The sequence below is a fragment of the Cheilinus undulatus genome, linkage group 12 (assembly GCF_018320785.1).
Source record: "Cheilinus undulatus linkage group 12, ASM1832078v1, whole genome shotgun sequence".
Lineage (NCBI taxonomy): Eukaryota > Metazoa > Chordata > Actinopteri > Labriformes > Labridae > Cheilinus > Cheilinus undulatus.
Window position 1 is genome coordinate 37896775 of NC_054876.1, and position 19864 is coordinate 37916638.

A 19864-nucleotide genomic window follows, 5' to 3' on the forward strand; every position below is an offset into this window, starting at 1 on the left:
AAAATTGCAAGCAAACTTCTTCACAATGCTTGCAAAAGAAATAATCCATGATAAACTGGTTTTACTAACACAACAAGGCAAATTACAGACATGGCTGATTCTCAGATTAAAAACACAAACATCCTGCGTGATTAATACAAATGACCAGAGGTCCCTACGTAATACTAATCCTGTGTGAATGGGGCATAAGGACTTCAGTTTCATGTTCAAACATTAAGTTTATTTTCCTCTACATCTTGCTGGAGTAACACTGAGGACATGGTTATTCTTCTATGACACTTTTAATGTAGGTTCTGAATATACTGGTATCTGTACAAACATTTCAGCATCATCATAAATTGTTAGTGTTCTCAAATAGCAACATTTCTGAATCAACATTAAAGGAATATGTTAGATTTCTGAAATCCAAACCTGTAATCACTGGGAAAATTAAACTGCATATGGAAATTACAGTGTAAATGGCACATTTACTGAGGCAGCTTTATATTTTCATGGATTTGTACATTAAAGAGAAACTAAACCACAAAGATTCAGCTGAAGTGCAGCTACCCTGGATTTTTAAAAATACATTAGTGTATTTTATGACTTCAGAATGCCTTTAACTCAAACAACTTACTAAAAACACTGCACTAAACATAAACCCTGGTTGTGTCGGAATTGTACCCTCCTCTCCCATTCCTTATCTGCTATAGAGTTAGCTGGATGTAGGCGCCTGTATAGTTCACTCATCATGATTATAAGAAAAAAACATGGACTGTACTCGGGCTGCAGACAACGATGTCATCACTGTTGCAAAATTTGAACGTGAAGCAACAATAGCTGAGGACTGAAAATAATGCTATTTCACTTAAAACAATATTCCAAATGTTCACAAAAAAAATCAATGATAAAAAATAAGTTCTGTGAGTTTTAAGCAAATGAAACTATGGTGATCATTAAACAGATTAAAGATTTCGAAAAAAAGATATGCCACAAAATATAAACTATTTTGTTTTTGTGTGATCGACACGCACTAGTTGTGCTCTTCTTGTCTCTCAGTCATGTATGAGAGCAGTCAAACATCACTTTCTGCTCGTTACAGCTTTGAAACACAAAATGCATGATGGTGCATATTGCTTGGACAGTGATGATTGGTTGTCCTCTACTTATCACAATGCATTGTGGGATACAATAAGTGCACTATATATGGTATAACAATGCTCTTTCTGATTTCAGACACCACTACAAAATGGCCTATTCACTGTTTAGTGCACTATAATGGAAAGGGTGGGATTCCAGACAATGCTATTAACTGGGTGACTTGTTTTTACAAGAGGTGGTGATTTCATGTGCTACCAGCTCAGCCAGTAGAAAAATGCAACTGCAGCAGCTGAGTTCCAAGCTACAGAGTGCAGTCACTATGCATATTTTTGACATAAAATGTAGACTTTTAATTCTTTGTGCGCAACTCTTGGCCCTGGATTAAGCAACAGCAATACTGAATGCCAATATGCATCACTTTTCAGCTTAATAAAAGAATCTGGGGGTTTAGTTACCCTTTAATAACAAAGGTCACACATCAAACACAAACAAAAAAGGCAAAATGGAGTTATTTAAAGGCAAATCCTGGGTCACAAAGGAGTGGAAATGTAATATCAACAGGGGTGGAATTTAACTTCAATGCATTAAAAGATAAAGATGATAAAAGAAATAAAGTCAAGACGGCTCTGCTGGCTGTGTCAGAGGTGTCTTATGCGGATTCTGGAATCGTGGGACTTCAGTCAAAGCTAAAAAGTATGCAGCCCATGTGATCAAAACTGAGAGGAATACTTGTTTGAGAACAATCCCATATTGAAAAGCATACAACTTCACACCTTTTAGGGATCTTAAAATAATTAGCGTAAACCACTTCACATTTCAAAATAAATCTTCATGCAATCAGCAAGCTTAGCTGTAACAACCAAGTTTTTCCTTGAAATGGTTCTTGAATACGGAAAAAGTAAAAATGATTTAAAAATGACTGAGAGGATAATCTTCAGAAATTATTTTGTTGAGGTAGACATAAAACTATCGACTAAAGTCTTGAGAAATCGTCAAAAAGAGGCTGGTTAATGTTGGTCAACACTGTGCTACACATACATGTTCTCATAAAATCATTCATGTTGCATGTTGATTTTTTTTGGAGTGTTAAAAAGAAACAAAGTTGAAGTCTATCAAGTAAATAAATATTAGGATTTTAACATCGTAAACACTATGTTAAAAGGTGTGTTTCTGTAGGCTGAGAGGAGATGGAGTGTGGCAGTGTCAGAGTCAGTCTATAAAAGCAGAGAATGATTGAAACCACTCCCACACACAAAGTTTCAGCTGGAGTTTTGACGAGGTTGTATGGCTATAATACTTTCCTCCCAGTTCACCAATATTCTTCCATTTGTTTTAGCTATCAAACTGCTTCATCATGAGTTTCCTGCTGACTTCATATCCCAGGAACAGAGCCCCGTTAGCAGGGAAGGTGCGGACCATGGTGGGGGTAAGACCGGAGTAGAGAGCCCTCACACCTAAGAAAAAAAAAACAAAAAAAAAAACAGATTTTACAGACTGACTTGTGATTCAAACAGCAGAAATCAACCTCAGCTTCGACCTACCTTCAGTACGTGCAATCGTCATGAAGGTTTTGAAAAATCCTGCCTGTTTGCCTGTCATAGACATGACCTGGATTCGAGACTTGACACAGTCCATAGGGTAGACCACCAGCCACAGACAAGCCCCTCCGAATCCACCACTGAACACTATGGGAGCCACACCTTTGACACAACAGTGACATGGTTAAACATTAATGCAGAGATACTGTTTGTTTGGTTCAGGACTCTTCAGTAGACATGCATCTATACATTTTGATTTACTCAGTTTTTCATAACGACAAACAATTTCTGGTTGTTTCCTCAAAATCTTAACCTAATTACGTTATCTTAGGATCAAAACACTGGTTTTCCTATGATAGTGTTATCATGTGTAGCATGTTATCCTAGGAAAATGACATAAATATGTCAAAATCTCAAGTAAACAACAGAAATGTAGTTATTATCACAGTAAATTGAGTTAAGTAAAACATATATACACTCATCCTCTTTGGGCTCCCGTAGCTTGATATATGGAAGGTGCATGAAAATATATTTGGAACTGCTAAGATAGATTTCAAACACGGAGGAAAACTACACACTTCTATTTCATTATTAATAACAGACATTTTTCAGTACCTATGTCATCTTTGTCACATTTCAAGTAGTTGGAGAAGGCTGTGCGGCTGAGCTCGTAGGCACCAAAGAAGCAGAAGTAACCCGGGACCTCTCTTGCTATAGTTGTGGTCAGACCCTGGAAGAAGCCCTGTGGTCCTTCATTTCTCATAATTGACTTCACTACTGACCACACCGTGCTGTAGACAGAGCAGACACACACACAGCTCATTCAATTAAGACACACATTATACGTTGTTTGCAGATTACAGCAGCAAAGAACGCCAGATGGGAGGCAGGAAGTGATTTATACATAAAGAAGCACCACTGAAACGCCAAAGCTTTGTAATGTTAATAGCTTTTCCAAAAGGTCAATTGAGAAAAAAATACAAAAAATAACAATTTGAGCTACTTTTGAGCCCCAAAAGTAGTAACACATCCAGGAAAAAAAGGTTTTCAAAAAGTTTAAAAAGCTAACAGAGAAATGGTGGCAGACATGAATTAAAAGCCTCAATCTAAAGCCTGGACAAGTGATGTCAGGCAAAGTTTGTGCATGGTTCATTTCCACCAAGTAGTCCGGTTTGGAAATAAAAGCTGAAATGTTGATCTCTTGTTCCACATTCATCTTTTGATGTCAAACCCAAATGTTTTCAGTCTACAGCAAAAAATAAAAGAAAAGGCCTCACTGTTCCAATACTTTTGGGAGCATATGAAGTCATTTTCTAATTATAACTGCAGCATGTTGGTTCACACAGAGCTTCTATGTGGACCTTTCCTCCATTTCCACTGGTTCCAAAATAGTGCCCCCCCCCCATCTGACATTCACACATCATTGGGATCACGTGACCACAAACAACCTATTGTAAAACATTAGTATGTCTAAAACATTGGACACTGCATGACTGATGTACAAAATAAGGCTATAAGAGAAAATTTAAACTATTTTAGTTAGCAAAATAGAATTTTAGTCTCAATCTCAATATAAAAACAACAAGTCTTCCTCATCATTTCCTTATATAGGCCCATTAACATCTAATTCTTGGGAGATGTTGCAATTTTTTTGTAAAGATATCATATTATTTGAAAACCACTTACTTGTGGCTCTTGGCTATCTTTCCTGATGCCTCCATTTCATACATGGCTTGTAGGCGACACTTGACCAGTTCAGTGGGACAAAGTACAAGTGAGGAGAAGATGGATGCCACTGAGCCGGCACAGGCTTTCTGCATGTCACTAATGTAGAGAGAAGGATAAACAAATGAAAGTTGGAGAGCTTCCATTTTTTTCTCAGAGTAAACTAAGAACAGCCTGCTTAACATTCTCCTACCTCAGCACAGCTTCACTGTGCAGTCCAGCCGTGAATCGGATAACCTGCTGGCAAAAGCCGTAGCTCATAAAGAGCACAGAGTTCTCTGCGATGTTCGCCATGAGCGCTGGCGTTGTGCCCTGGTAGAGGCCGCGCAGACCCACCTGTTTGTAGGTGGATGTGATGCAGTGGATGAAACCTCTGTATAGTGTCGGAAAGGTCTGCATCTTGACCTTTGCTGTGTCCAGAGGCTGCCCGCTGAAGACACATGCTGCTCCCCCTTAGACCAAGACAATAAGAAAAAAAGAGCTTTTAACATACAAGAAAACAATCAAAGTTTGTGCACAAAATACGCTCTGTGAAGAGAGATTATAATCAGAGTTCACTCCACTGAGCAGTACAAACAGTCAATGAAAACACAGAGAGAAATGAGCCGGAAAAACAAGGGAGTCATCGAAATCTTCTGCTACATCAGCCAAAGCTAGAGGGATTCAGTAAAGCAGAAAAAGCAGCAAGGTTGTTTATTTTAGTAAACATGTGGCACAAGGCGTATCCTGTGAGTGTTTTCTTGCTTGTTCTGGTACTGTAGTTACCTACTGCTCCAGCAGAGAGGTCGATGATGGCCTGGACCACCGGGTGTGGAGCCATGGTGTCTGGAAATTGCTGGAAGAGTTGTTTTATCCCTCACAGCAACCTGGTTAAACACAAAGAATTTACAATATAACTAACTAGCTGCACTTACAACACACACTGACTCATCTTTTTAACACACTGTGATTGTTATAAACACAGAGAGATTAAAATTTTTTTTTTATTTAAATACCCTGCTAAAGCTGTGAATAAAATGTTATCAGGCTCTTGTCAGGCAGCTTGAGCAGCTGAGTCATAAAGTTCAGTACAATAAAACCTGCCCTCATTTGAGGCAGCAGTAATTATTTACAGGGGTAAGAATAGAAATGGAGTGTCATGTGTACTGAAAGGGAACTTCAGTTCAACACAGAACATGAAAACAACACTTTTGTATTTAACAGATGAGCAGCTGTGAAATATACACAAAGCTGTAATTTATAACATTTTCTATTGCCTTAAATGTGTCATAGTAGTGGTAAGAGGGCAAAATGCAGTGCTTACAATTTGCAAACTTTAGGCGCATATAAGAAAACAGCATTTTTTAAAATACAATATGTCAGTTTATACAATTGTTTTCACTTAAAAATGAACTTAATTAAAAGTTTTGGGCCCGTATTGCTCCGTCTACAACTTAATATTGACCTCCTAAGACTCTGCATGTTCATTTGAGGACATACATGTTGGCATGCTATGAAATTTTCAGGAATTTTCATGAAGGAGGAGGAGGACGGGGGTGATTATAGGTACTGTCATGGGAATTTGTGGAATCTATTTGTAAGTAATGGGGGGGGGGGGCTTAATGAAAATTCAGGGAGGATATTCCAATAATTTTTTTCAATTTTGACAAAAAAATTAGGGGATTCATTTGGCTGTTTGGAAGAATTAATTGATAATTTTTTTATTTGCCATGGAATTAGGAGAGAACATTTTGGAAAATTTGATAGGAACTTCTGTGTGGAATTCGGTTGAATACTTTTAGAAAATTTTAAAGAAGATCAGGAAGAAAATGTATTTAAACCCCTACACTTTTTCAGATAATGTTACTGAAACATTTAGAGAATATCTCAGCAGTGTTTTTTAAAATTGGGACGTCCAAAAGCTCTTAAGGAATTTTCACAGATTTTTTGACAATGTCTTGAAAATTCAAGGGATTTTGAGGAGATTTTAAAAAATGTTTTTGGGAAATCTCTAATAATTTTAAAGGAAATTTTCCTAGACCTACAGAACCTTTAGCGGAAATTTAGTCAAACCTTAGCTTTAACAAGTTCTTGTGGTTCATCATCAGAAAAGACACTTCATGTCCCTAAATGACCAACTGACTGACAGACAAAAAGGTCATAAATCAGTGTTTGTTTTTTCGCAGACACTGTGCCCTCTGCTATCAGTATTAATTTTGACAGCTATTTTTAATTTTAGGCTAATCTTTTTCTTTAGATTAAATGCCTTCAAGTTTTAGTCACATTTTAGTTGTTTCTACCTTTAATAGTTTTAGTCGACGAAAATCCCAAATCATTTTATTCTAGTTTTAGTCCATAAAAATTCCTCACATTTTAGTCTCAACTTTTAGTCCAAAGATTTATTCTCTTGCCTGAGTCTGGTACCAAACCATAGGAGTGTGCTCTCTGCACCCTGCCAAACCTGGGGTCCCTGCTTTCTACAGCTGAGGGAAAGAATAGCTACAGACACATTGTATTTTGACAGATTTACCCACAGTAGAGAAATATCATGGGTTCTGAATGTCCGAAGAAAGCAAAATTTTATTTTACTCTTGTTTTAGTCATCTTGACAAAAACTAAACTTACTTATTGTCAGTTTTAGTAATCAAAGATCTTTTTTGGATAGTCTTATTCATGTTGACGAACAATTTTAGTCATAGTTTTAGTCGACGAGTTTAACTATGTGTGTATTTGTTGTTGTTTTTTTTATGGACTTCTATGTCTGCCAATAAAGATGATGATGATGATGATGATGATAACTCCTTTAAGAAATAATTTTGTTTTGTGTTGTACAGTAAAAAAAAAAATCATTTTCGGTGAAAACTACGTCCTGTTCAAAGATGAGTCTTAGGTTCACCTATCAGGTCCTACTTACCCAAAGTAAGTAGGACCTGATAGGTGAAAGTAGGGGAATAAAAATGCGAACAGACAAAAATGCTGGTCTCAGGAGTGTCGTGCACGGTGACAGGCTTCTCTACAATGTAAATTAAACGTAACATAAAGTTACCACTAGAGGGTGGCAAAATGCTTTTCTATGTACAGAAATGAACATCTTTAAAACGGCATATCTGCTGAAGGACACGTGTAATCTTTTACCGTCGTTTATACCCGAGAAGGACAACAAAAACGTCAAACAACGCTACCTTTGACAGGGAACTTCTGTAGCAAAGATACTAGCTTCATACAACCGTTAGCACCGCCAGTACAGAAAGTAACCGTTAGCAAAAAAATGAGGAGAGTCACAGTTTCCTTTGAGCCTGATGTAACTTTGTAAGCACAAAAGAACAGATTTTAAAGAATAATTTAAAAATACTAACCTTACAGGAGAGCTTCAACGAGCATCTGGTGGAGTGACGTTAGAGCCTGTTTGTCACACATATGTCAAACAGCAATGTTATCAAACTAAACTGCTGACCGAAGCTAACATTGTGGCCGCATTACACCACCAGCTCCATCAATCAAACTTTGTCTCAATGTTATCTCATTTGCAACATGTTAACCTGTGATGGTCAATGAATGGATCGGCCATCACTGATAATGGTGAGGAGAAGAAGCTGGAGGTTGTATCATGACCCCAGATAAGGGGGAATGGAGAAGTCTCACTCTGACAAATATTCCTGGTATGAAAATCACCTTCACACTACAGCTTCACTGTTTTTCACCGGATGTGCGCTTTCATAACGTTTACTACCAGATAATTGCGCACAAACTATGGATTTACAATGTAATGACTGTATAATTTGAGACTTTTCATGTAAAATTATACGTATACAAACATTTTACACTGTTAAAATGAATAAATAAACATTCGCCGTTGTTATTCATGTCCACTCTGTTTTTTGATGTTTCTTAAACTGTTTCATAAAATGTAAGTTATATGCTCAGGAAAATATTCAAAGAGCGGTTGATTGATCTTCATAATTTACGATCTTTGACAAGTAGTGATAGGATCGTTATCACTTCCGGTTCAAATTCTTTTTTGTTTTTCAAAATAAATTCTTCTGAAGCGGTGGAGTGATGCAGCACCTCCGCGTGGTCATTTTATGTATTTGACAATATCAAGTTATACAAGGGATTTTTTTTTTATTTCTTACGGGAACAGTATGAGAACGTCATGGTTCTTCTTATTTTTATTCTACTATTCTGCTGGGATGGAAAGTAACTAATTACATTTACTGAAGTTACTGTAATTGAGTTGCTTTTTTGTGTACTTGTACTTTCTTGGGTACTTTTCAAAATCACTACTTTTACTTTTATTACATTTTAGGGGAGTATTGTACTTCACTACATTTTAAAAAGCATTGAGAACTGAGTAAAAGAAAATAACACTAAAAACCAAAACAAGGAGGTTCTAGCTTTCTGCCAACAAGAAAATAGCCGAAAGTTTGAATTTCACAGCATATGGCGGTCAGTAGCGAGAAAATTATTCCACATTTCATCCTCAGACAGCTGTTGCATTTGACTTCAGGTTAAGTCTCACCTTATTAAAAAATAATTCAGAATTCAGAGATTCATATTCCCTTGTTGGTATTTCACACTAAGAAAAGATCATATTTTACTACCCCCTCAGGTATCAAAAGTAGCTAGTACTCAGTACAAATAATTTTTAAAATTACTCACTTTTTGCTTTTACTTGTGTAGATTTATAGATTGCTAATTCTACTTCTACTTAAGTGAATTTTATCCAAAGTAACTTTACTTTTACTTGAGTAAAATAATGTAGTACTTTTTCCACCTCTACTATTCTCTTAAGAAGAATCAATGTTGTACAGCATACATTCAATATTGAATATTTATTTTAGGTGTTGGGCATGATCGATCAATCTATCTATCTATCTATCTATCTATCTATCTATCTATCTATCTATCTATCTATCTATCTATCTATCTATCTATCTGTCTATGTATGCTGTATTATTACAGGAAGTATTACTCTTGCTGTGTTCTTTCCCATCACTGTTAGAGAGCAGTTTTAAATTTTATGACTCAGCTCCCACATGCAGACTGACTCTAATAAAGCTTCAGTACTGTTTGGAGCGTCTGTACTTTCTAATGATAGTCGGGGTAATCGCGAACAAATCTGTGTATGAAGTTAAGAGTTCAGAACTCTGCAGGCTGGCTCTGATCAAGAACAGCACATCCTAAGAAGTTCTTCTACTTCTACAAATTACATGTTTTGATTATGTCTGATGTACTTGTTGGTTAAATATTTCATAAGTGTTCTGCTGCCCGGATTTTGTAAATATTAAAGAGGGCTCAGTATGATTTTGCAGTCTTGTGGGGAAATGAATTCTGCATCCCATATGCAGTGACCTTTAATCAGAGCTCACAAGTTTGGGCAAAATGAAGTTGTAGAAAGAGGAGAGCAAAAGTGGAGTTTGAAGTACAGCCTAGCATGATTATTTATAAAGTGCAGTTTCTCTCATGCAGTGTGTTTTCAGATTAAATTGGAGTTATGAATTAGATGATTGGCCCATTGAAAGATTTCTCAACACCCCCACTAATACACATGCTTGTAGTTCCAAAACAAAGTCTAAATTAATCAAAATTAGGATTGTTTTTGGATCTGGCTGTCCTAAACAGCTATGCTGTTCTATCTCCCATCTGCAAACCAAGCATAACATTTAAGGTAGGCTATTAACAAAGAAATCTTGACATTTAACTTATATTTTACTGACTAATTTTCCCCTTTGAAAAGGCGTAATCAAATCTGTATTATGGTATTAGATATTCTCTGCCTCCTGTTGTATATTTAAAGCATAATATGTGACTTACAGAGTAGATGTACAGGTCACCTACCCCTCACTCAGTGTTATGACTGGGTGTGGTTGTTAGCTGAGCTGAACTCCATTCAGATTTGCAGCCTACAGTTTATTACGGTATGGAAAGTCTGATGCCTCTCCTTCAGCATTACTCTTACGATGAAACTTCATCACTGTGCCTGCACAAGCCACATTTCTGGTGGTGCATTTCTCCTTCCCACCTCATGTTGGGTGGGTTGAAGTTAAAAGAGGAGGGGTTTATGTGAAAAAAAAAGTGGATTAAAATGTTTGAGCCTGTGAGTAAAGCACAAACAAGCTGCTGATCTATCAGTGTGAACACAGAGCTGTGAACAACAAACTCAAAGAAAGTTCAACTTCATTCTTTTTATTTTTTGAAAGTTATAAGTCTATGATATAAAGTCACGTGCATACGTTATTAGGTATGTGAGGTGCTAAGGACTCATCACAGGGCCTGATAAAGCCCAACGGGGCTCAGTAGGTAGAGTTGGTCATCTTGCAATAGGAAAGTTGTTGGTTCTATCCCCCGCTCCTGCAGTCACGTGTCGATGGGCTCCCACTGCTTCTTCGGTGGCGTGTAATTGGGTATGGATGCATTTGCATAGCATTAGCTGATACTGATGGCCATAGCCACCTTCACCATCAGAGTATGAATGCAGAGTAAATGGAGTGAAAAGGGCTGGAGGAGGGGGGCAGCCAGAGTTAAACTCTACACATGTCCACAAATGTGTGTCTATTGGCTGCATCTCTATTATTCAGGCATTTTCATCCCTAGTAATTCTCCTCGAGACAGCAGCTGATTTTCAGGCCTTTGGGACGTCCATAGTGGCTACTACCCGCCGGTACCCTAGGCCTCGCTTACTCTCTACCTTCACCCCTTATCCCGCTCTAAAGGTGTGGAATTTGTTTTTTTTTCCCAAACAGATTTTTTCCAATGCCCCTGGTAAAATGCAATGACATCCAGACACAACAGAGGTTGTGTCAATCCTCTTTATCATCCAATGTGTCCTCTTGCAGCTTACTCGCCACACCTACACCTAACTTTAGCCTCAATTTGCAGCCTAAACATGCCTAAAAGTTCTGCACAGTATTGTATCCTTACTTGTTTGATATAAATGATTTTATCTTTGTTATGGCTGTGGCATAAATCAAGAGCCCAAGACAAATTTCTACCCAGGTGTTTCAACCAATTGTTTAAAATCAAAAAGACCATAATCCATTGAAACAACCTGCCCTTCCATTCCAGCAAGGATCAAGACATCCTAAACTCTTGATGTGAATACGCAAACATAGGGGTAGATCTAAGTTGTAGGGACAAGGGGTGTAAACTTGATCTTGATTGTATGACTGCTATATTATAATCTAAATTTAAACATTATGCTGTTAAGTATTACAGTAGTTTGTGATGTTTTATCCCAGTGTACAAAAGGCCCATGCTGTCTATATGTTTTAGGTTTTGTGGATCAAATCTTCCCTTAGGAGAAATTAAGTTAAAGTGGAAGAAGCTTAAGTCTCCTCTCCCCTTTGTTTGTGTTGTAAAAAAGTTAAAGTTATCAGGTATTTGGTACTTTGCCTTCTGATAAAATTAAATGAGTTAAACTTTAAAGATAATATGTTTACTCAAACTTTTCCCTAAATTCTATTAAAAAAATCACAGTTGTTATTCATCCTTGAACTTAAACGCCCTCCAAATACCATCTGTTTTCACAGAGTAGCCTGGGATTAAATACATGTGCCCTCTGTCCACAGGCTTATCCTTAAAACTCAGACCACCGATGGCTTACAGCAGTCTAGACTCGCATGCTGCAACACCTCCATGCATTAAGATCTTCAACACACATTCAATCAATAAAAGACACTCCATGTTTTCATATCACTTTGCTTTTTATCAAAAAACAAACATTGACGTTGTCTACATCACAGACAAGAATCATCAATATTCTGTTTTAAACAATTTTGCCATTAACAGAATGAACCCCATGCCCATCCCTCCCCTGGAGCAAACTCCTCTATACACAGTATACTTTACATACCTATAGTTACTGTTCAGTCTTTTTGCAATTTACATCATTATCAAAGTAGTATCAATAGCTTTAAAATACATACAATGCTCTTTCCATTGTAATTATAATCGCTATCCTGATTGTACATACAGTATCATTTCCCACAGTTAGAATCTGCATTTGATCCGCCTCGTTGGTACAAAATATTCTGAAGAGACGACACAAGCCTCTGCATTTTATAGATCAAAATACTTCTGATGATTCGCAGATGAGAAGCATTTTCATACGCTGCCACTGTGTGTCATGAGAGTGGAAACACGGCAGAGAGCCTCACGCTGTCAAAATACTTTGGAATACACAATAAATCAAATAATATTTACTCAAATCCACAGGTTTTATTTGGGTATTCCTCGTATTTGACTTTAGTAATATCCTGAACCCTTCTCAGACTCTCCAAGGGGCTTTTCTACCAACTGTTACGTCTGCTCCCACTCCAGATTATGGGGGTACGGTCAGGGAGTCTTGGTAATCCCCAATTAGAAGAGTTGCACTGATCCAACAACAAAGAGATTATAAAAGATCACCTCAACAAAAGACAAGTTATAAAAGTGGAGCGAGTCCATGTCGGTTTATGGAAATCTAATACACAAGTTTGGCAATGAAGCTCTCATTACTGAGCACAAACCATTGGCAGTAGCGTGCTGTGCTCACTCGAATCACTTTTTCCTTTCAAGGATTAAATACAATGACTATTAAGTGCCTCAAAAGTTAGTAAACATCTGATTTTCTGAACTTTTTTCTCAGTTTGGTGTTTGAGGTTGTCGACCCTGCAGTGTGAAGCTCAGAGATCACCACTCACATGTGAAACTTTGGCACAAGAAACAAGGCTTTTCCAAGGAAACGTGAGTCAGGCGTTTACACACATCTCCATGATAACTGAGGAAACGTGCGGAAGACTCGAGGGAGCTGGTTTGTGTTTTCATTTTTGAGAGAACTGTAACATGACTGACTGATGACCGGACACTCAGGATGTAACGATACCTCACGATGCAGATATGGATAATTTATATTGATTTGATAAAAATCTAAGTATAAGATCCATTTTAAGCTGCAGGGGTGCTATCTTCTTTGTTGGATGTTATAAGATGAAGAAGAAAGGCATAAAAACATGGCAGGAGAAGTCCAGATAATAAGATTGAAAATAGCGTTTTCAAATTTTTAGGTACTTTGACACTTTTTTCAATGCGCCACAATCAAAGATCATTGTAATGAATTATAAAATCTAATCATAAAAAAGCTTGCACAGTGTGTCCGCCCACAGTAAAGGCCAGTTGAGACCAAAGATTCATGACGTGACAAGATTTAGAACGTCGCTGCAGACAGTCACAGCAGTCTGAACCGGGCTTGCAACTCCAATCAATCCATCAGAGGCTTCCACCTGCAGTTCAGCTTGTCAAGTTACAGACAGCTGGCTGCAGGATGTTGCAAGCAGATAAACATGAAAATTGGAGGATATAAGTCTGGTTTTTCAAATCTATAAATGCTAATCTTGTTAGATGGAGTCATACAATACATTTTGGAAGTTTCCAAGAGGCAGATAAATGTAAAGAAGAGAAATGGGAATATCATCAGCTGCACATGGCACCCCCTGGCTGTACAACACATAAGAAGTTAAAGGCTGAATGAGCTAAATCTTTCAGTGGAAAATTATTCTCAGTAGATATCCTTGTTATAAAAAGACTGAGCTAGAACACCTTTTTTGTGTTTATATGAAATTTCTCTGCCATGCTGATGACATATGAAGCAGTGATATGCAGGAATCAAACAGCCTGGCGTTAGGCCTTATCATGATGACAAAGATGCAGGAGAAAAACAGTCAAAGTTCAGTACTGCCCCTTCTGTAGAGACAGATTTATTGCACAGTAACTTGAAAGCAGGTTTGTCTAAATTTCACAGGTACAACTGTGCAGGAAGTTGCTTGTCTTTTAGGGTAAATAAAAACATATTTGGTGGCTAAGGCTTCTATTTTTGTCACTGTGGTACTAAAACATGTATTGTATCATTTGAATTTCAATAGTATCATTTTAAAGTTTAAATTTCTGCTACTGTGGGTTAGCCTACTGGCCTGGGGGTTATGCTGCACCCCATGCAGACAGGCTGTTGTCCCTGAAATGAGTCACCCACTGTAAAACCAAACAGATTAAAAAAGTCAAAATATTTGTTTTAATTGATTAGTTAAAAAGATGGAAGTAGTGGAAGTCCATTTTTTGTGTATAACTCAGTTCTAATTTATAATGTACATGTTTCTAATCCACTGCAATTTCCCTGTATGTCTTCCAGATATTTTCATTTGGAACAATCATGCCAAACAAAGCAAGCCAATTTGATTGGCTTCAAGTAACAAAGACTGAAAGGTGCACCTTCACCCAGAAAGGGCTCTGCCAAAGAGCTCAGTACATCATTATTGCAACACTGAAGTTGGTCCCCACAGGTGGGATTGCTCTAACTGAGTGGATAACTTCACTCATGGTGCAGAAGTGCCCAGAGGCATTCTGGGAAAACTGCAGGCTAGGGGATGATTGTCAAAATTTGAGTACAATGACAAAAAAAGTTACTTAAAAAAGTCGAAAATTTGTTCAACCAACACAGAAAAATAAAGCTGAAATAACTATTTTGGATTTTTAAGTTAGCACAAGCTATTTTATGACAACCTTAATCTGTCTCCACTATTAAATAAAGGCATTTAAAGCCCAGAAATATATCTTAAAAAAAATTAAAAGGTTAAATTCTGACGCAAAACAAAGCAATGTTTCAAAACAGGAGTGCATGCAATGTAAGCTGATAGAAAAAAAGTGTGCCATAAAGTGATGCGATAATGAGTCCCTAAACTCAGAAGATTGCAAGCATTTTAGCACGTCTGGTTTTCTCCTCTTAAACTCTGTGGGATTTCTGAATAAGTTTTTGGTTAGGTTCCTGATATAAGATCTGTGGTAAACACAAGATTGAGGAGTGAGGATACACCTGAAAATGCCAAAGTTGTAATTTTTGATTATTTTACGTCTTACAAAAGGCAAATTTGTCACAGACATTAAACTTCATCATGCCAAACATAAAACCTACTAGTCCACCTTGCACCCATTGTTTGTTAGCGCTAAACAATTCAAACTCAAACTCTGAAAAGTTTTTTATAAACGTGATTAAAGTGCAAAACAAAAGTGGGAAGCTTATAGCCTAACATTAGCTTTTTACTTTCTATGATTGATTTTACGCTTCGAAATGTTAAAAGTAAAGTTAATTTGTGATAATCATCATCAAGAACAAAACATGTTAGTGCCATTAACTTTTTTCACCACAGAGCTTATTTTCAGCAGTAATCCAAAAACTCAGGTAAAACACCCATAACTTCTGAGATTCATCAACCCTGCAGCACTCTACATTGACAGAGACTGATAAATGATGCAAGTATCCCAGCCAAAATAATGCAACATGGTGTGAGAATTATAATTAAAGAATCATACCTCATTTTAAATGGCCTCTATTTTTTTGTACAATAAAGCAGTTCAATTATATTGTGAACATAATATTGAGATATGTATCATATGGTGAATTGAGCGTATCGTTACATCCCTAGATACCAGACACTGCAAACAAACACTCAACCGTCCTTTCTTTTTGGCTGAATCAGTCAGTGAGGGGTGAACTTCTGAACAAAGCAGAGTAAATATCTACTCTTCTATATTTCTAGAATTAAAACACCAACATTTGTTTACGTGAAGCAGCGTGCAAGTGCTGTTAATACCAAAACAGTGTCAAAACTATTTGGTTAAGGAGCAAAAGCCCCAAAATATAAAACTCAATCTAAATGTGGGAAAAGCTACCAGTTTCAAAAATACATCAAGAAAGCCTTCTTCATTATTTGTACCCTGTATACACACAACCAGAGCACTGCACTGAAACAGTTTGGTCATTGCAACATCGTATTTTTACATGAACACATCCTGATTCAATGTACAGTACGTCACAGTATGACCAAACTCTCCATCAGCAGCTCTGGATTCAGTCAAAACCAGCCTTAAACTATGAGTCACACTACCTTTAGAAAGAAAAAAAAACACTTTAAAAAAGTTATATTTCGGTTTAAGAAACTTATTTTTTGGCCCAGTGGCTGTCAAGTGAGTGTTTTTTTTTTTTTAATCAGCACAGTGTCTGATTCTGTATTTTTACTCGCTGCAGATTATCTCTTGAATTGCTGTCAGACTTTGTCTTGCTTTTGGCGATTAGTTTGACTGCAGCAGAGTGTGTATAATATATAATAAATGAGAGAATAATGAGCATGAGCAGCAATGACACTGTCTCATAGTTTAGTCTGAAGAAAAAAACCAGAGACAGAGGAAGTATTCACACCTTCTGGGAACCAGATCCACGTCTAGCTCATCAACATAATAATAAAAACAATGCACAGGCGTACTTAAGAGTAACTACACCCCCTGAATACTCTCAGCTAAAAACCTATGTGTATGGGTATTTGGTAACCTTGAAAAGCAAATGGATTTGCCATACTCCATGTCTGTCATCAGGCAAATCCATCTTGCCAGGATTTGTGCAAGACCTGAAAATGGTTTGGACCAGTCAGCATCATTTGAGGAGAATGAGGCAGTAGCTATAGGTGGGGTTTAGTTGTACTGGAAGCAGTATTTGAGCAGCAATTACTTTGGATGTAGCTTTAGTATAGAAGCAGATTTTATCAGAACTTTGCTCTTTATAAATAAAGAGCAAAGAGCAGCACTGGAACAGCATGACGGGCTTGGGTGTGTGAGAGTTATGAGGAGGTGTGGTGTTAGCCTAGATGTAGCAACAGTGGCAGTTTTATCAGAAGCGAAACCACATTCCTTCATTAAAACAAGAGCAAAGAGCTACACTGAAAGCTTTTCCTGATGGAAAAGAAGTTTTCCCTCTTCTCTCAACCTGCTTTGGCATGAGTTTGTGATCATTGCAGGTGGGGTTAAGTTGTACTATAAGCTGGTGTATACAATGGCTGCTACTGCCATTGGCTTGGCTGTAGCTGTAGGAAACACATTTCTCAATTATAACAAGAGCAAAGATTCTCACCAAAAGCTTCTTTTGGCAGATCTTTCTTTTGCATGTCTCCTGAAAGGTTTCGGCTTGAATTTTATCCAACAACAAGCTCTGATTTTTTATAAACTACAGCAGCGCTAGCTTATATGGGTTAAGTTAGTACTAGACCATAATGAATGTGACAGATAGAATATTTGTCCAATCACCTTCTGGGAGTTTTTTAAAAAAAAACTGTCTTTCCCAAACACTCTCTATAGGAGGTTGTCCAGATGAATGTGAAATATATCCATGCAATGGATATATGAAACAGTATCTGGAGTGCAAAGCGACTGCTCACTCTACCGGTTGAAACCTGGCTACTGCAACTGAATTTTTCTACTGGCTGATCTGGAGGCAGGTGATATACAGTTTATGGAGCCACCTTTAATCACTGTAGAGCTCAACAGTGTGGCCTCTGAGGTACATATCCTTATTCAAATGTTGTAAAGAATGACCATTAACTTCAGTAGTAGCAGCCAACAGTGGAAGTTCTTGGGTAACAGCGGGGTACAGTGCAGTTCTTTTCCCCGAGTTCAGGAATAAACCATTTTCTCTAACAAAGTTGGCCTACGTTCACACTACAGGTCTTTTCTGATAGTTTTCTCTGATCTGTTTTTGTTCTTTTTGTTTGGCTGTTCACACTGCGGTTGAATGACAAAGGATCAGACGTGTCTGATTTAGTACCACATATGCAAGTGGCCTGAAGCTAATATGAAAAGACCAGATTCAATGTGACTTAAGCTGTTTACACTGTCAGAGAAAAATCAGAGATGAGTCGCATACGAGGAGAAAATCAGATTTTAGTCATTTTTTAACTGCAGTGTGAATGTAGCCTTTGTAGCATACGATCTTGCGTCCTCTATAGGAGCATACAGCCTTGCCCTTTTTTAATTCTAGGGTAGATAAAGGGGGTTTAGTTACTCTTAAACACTGTTTGAGCCCAGATAAGATGGTCGGACACCCTACTGATGAGGTAAAAATCATATATTTTCTCATATTTATTTTGAGTTTAAAAGTTGCTGCAGGTAAATTAGTGCAAAAGTCCTAAGCGGACGTACATCTCTACATTTTATTTCACTTAATTTTCCCATGATTACAGGTACATTTCAGACATTTTCTCAAGGTTTTGACTCATTAACCTTGTTATCTGGACTTAACAACACTCTTTTTTCTGTGGCAATGATTAAAATCAGTCACTTTTTCAAGAATTCAAGAAATTCTCACAGGAAAATCAGCATTGTTATGCTGAGAAAATGAACAAAGAGCCAATATCCTGAGAAAACAATTGGAAATGATGTGTGATCAGGGGAAAATTAAGTAAAAAAAAGTGTATGAATGCTTGTCCACTTAGGGCTTCCGTCAATAAGAGCACAGTTCTTTAATAGGACTGAGGTCCAGTTTTATTATTGGATGTTTATTTACAAGACACTTACTTGAAAGTGTATTTGTTCTTGGTGTAAAAACAGGGAAACACTTAAGTTATTAAAAATATGATTGGACATAAAAAAATTATACAGTGTAATGTTTTTTTCTTTAGTTGATGCACAGTGTCCTCTGATAGTGATTTTCAGAAGGAGGATGTTTCTCGTGCACCGGACCTTCAGCTTCCACTAAAAAACAAGCTGCTGTTTGGTCTTGGACAAGGATAAAGAAAACAGATGACAGCGTTTAAAGTGGACACATCCCAGGGTGTGAGACTACTTTTTTTTTTCTTTGTTTGTATTTTTTTGGCCAAACCTCAGCTTGACAAAGCCAAACAAAAGAGCAAGTGAGTGCTTACATTGTGGCTAAAGTGTTAGGCACTGCAAACAAAATAAGAAATGAGATTTTTTTTCTTTTTGTTCTAATAAAAACACAGTAAGGCAGTTTGATTATGGCTGACGGATAGCAAGAAAAGTTTCCGGTCTGTTGTCTGTAAAGTTCAACATATTCACAATTTTGACTTCAGGAGAGAAACAACACCTTTTTTCCATGTTCACAACCCATTTTAAGATTATCTGTGTAAAAACAGCTACAATCAAAAATGAGGCACTTTATAAAAGAGTATATAGATTTCTAGGCTATGTTGTATTAATCATTATATGTATACTGTATATTTCATATAGCATTGTAATGTGTCACTTTATAGTAATATTGTGGTAACTGAAAACAGACTACAGTATGTACTATAGTTTCTGTAGTTCTACTTGTATACTGTAGTAAATACTATAGTTTCATGTACAGGTAGAATAAACAGGTTCAGCTGCCCAAAACACATTCACACTTTGACTTACAAAGATTTTGTGCTACCTAGGGTTCAAAATGCATCAATGTGAGACCTGATTTGTCCATCATGAATTCAAAAAGCAAAATCATTAAAAACTATTATAGGATGAAATGCAAAGAGGATTTAAAATGTTTACAATGAAATATATTTATCCTTCAATCAACTTTACTTGTATAAAATGAAAAGACATCATACCTAGATTTTGGTTTGAGATTCATTAGCACTGCAAAAATTCACATTTTAGCTAGTTCACTTGTCTAATATCTCACCGTAAGATATCAATACACTTCACATATGTCACATTCACCCAGACAGTCCAGAAAAAAACACCGTATTTAA

General features: G+C 37.1%; 1 protein-coding gene across 1 annotated transcript; it reads right to left on the reverse strand.

Annotated features, from left to right (window-relative positions):
- Positions 1 to 102: 102 nt before the first annotated feature.
- slc25a15b (solute carrier family 25 member 15b) lies at positions 103 to 7926 on the reverse strand. Its single transcript, XM_041801964.1, has 7 exons — positions 7679 to 7926; positions 5109 to 5209; positions 4537 to 4795; positions 4305 to 4442; positions 3234 to 3409; positions 2622 to 2780; positions 103 to 2534 (listed from the first exon to the last, which is right to left on the reverse strand). The coding sequence occupies exons 2-7, from the start codon at positions 5161 to 5163 to the stop codon at positions 2413 to 2415; spliced, it is 909 nt and encodes a 302-aa protein (XP_041657898.1). The 5' UTR covers positions 5164 to 5209; positions 7679 to 7926; the 3' UTR covers positions 103 to 2412.
- Between the last annotated feature and the right edge of the window lie 11938 nt (positions 7927 to 19864).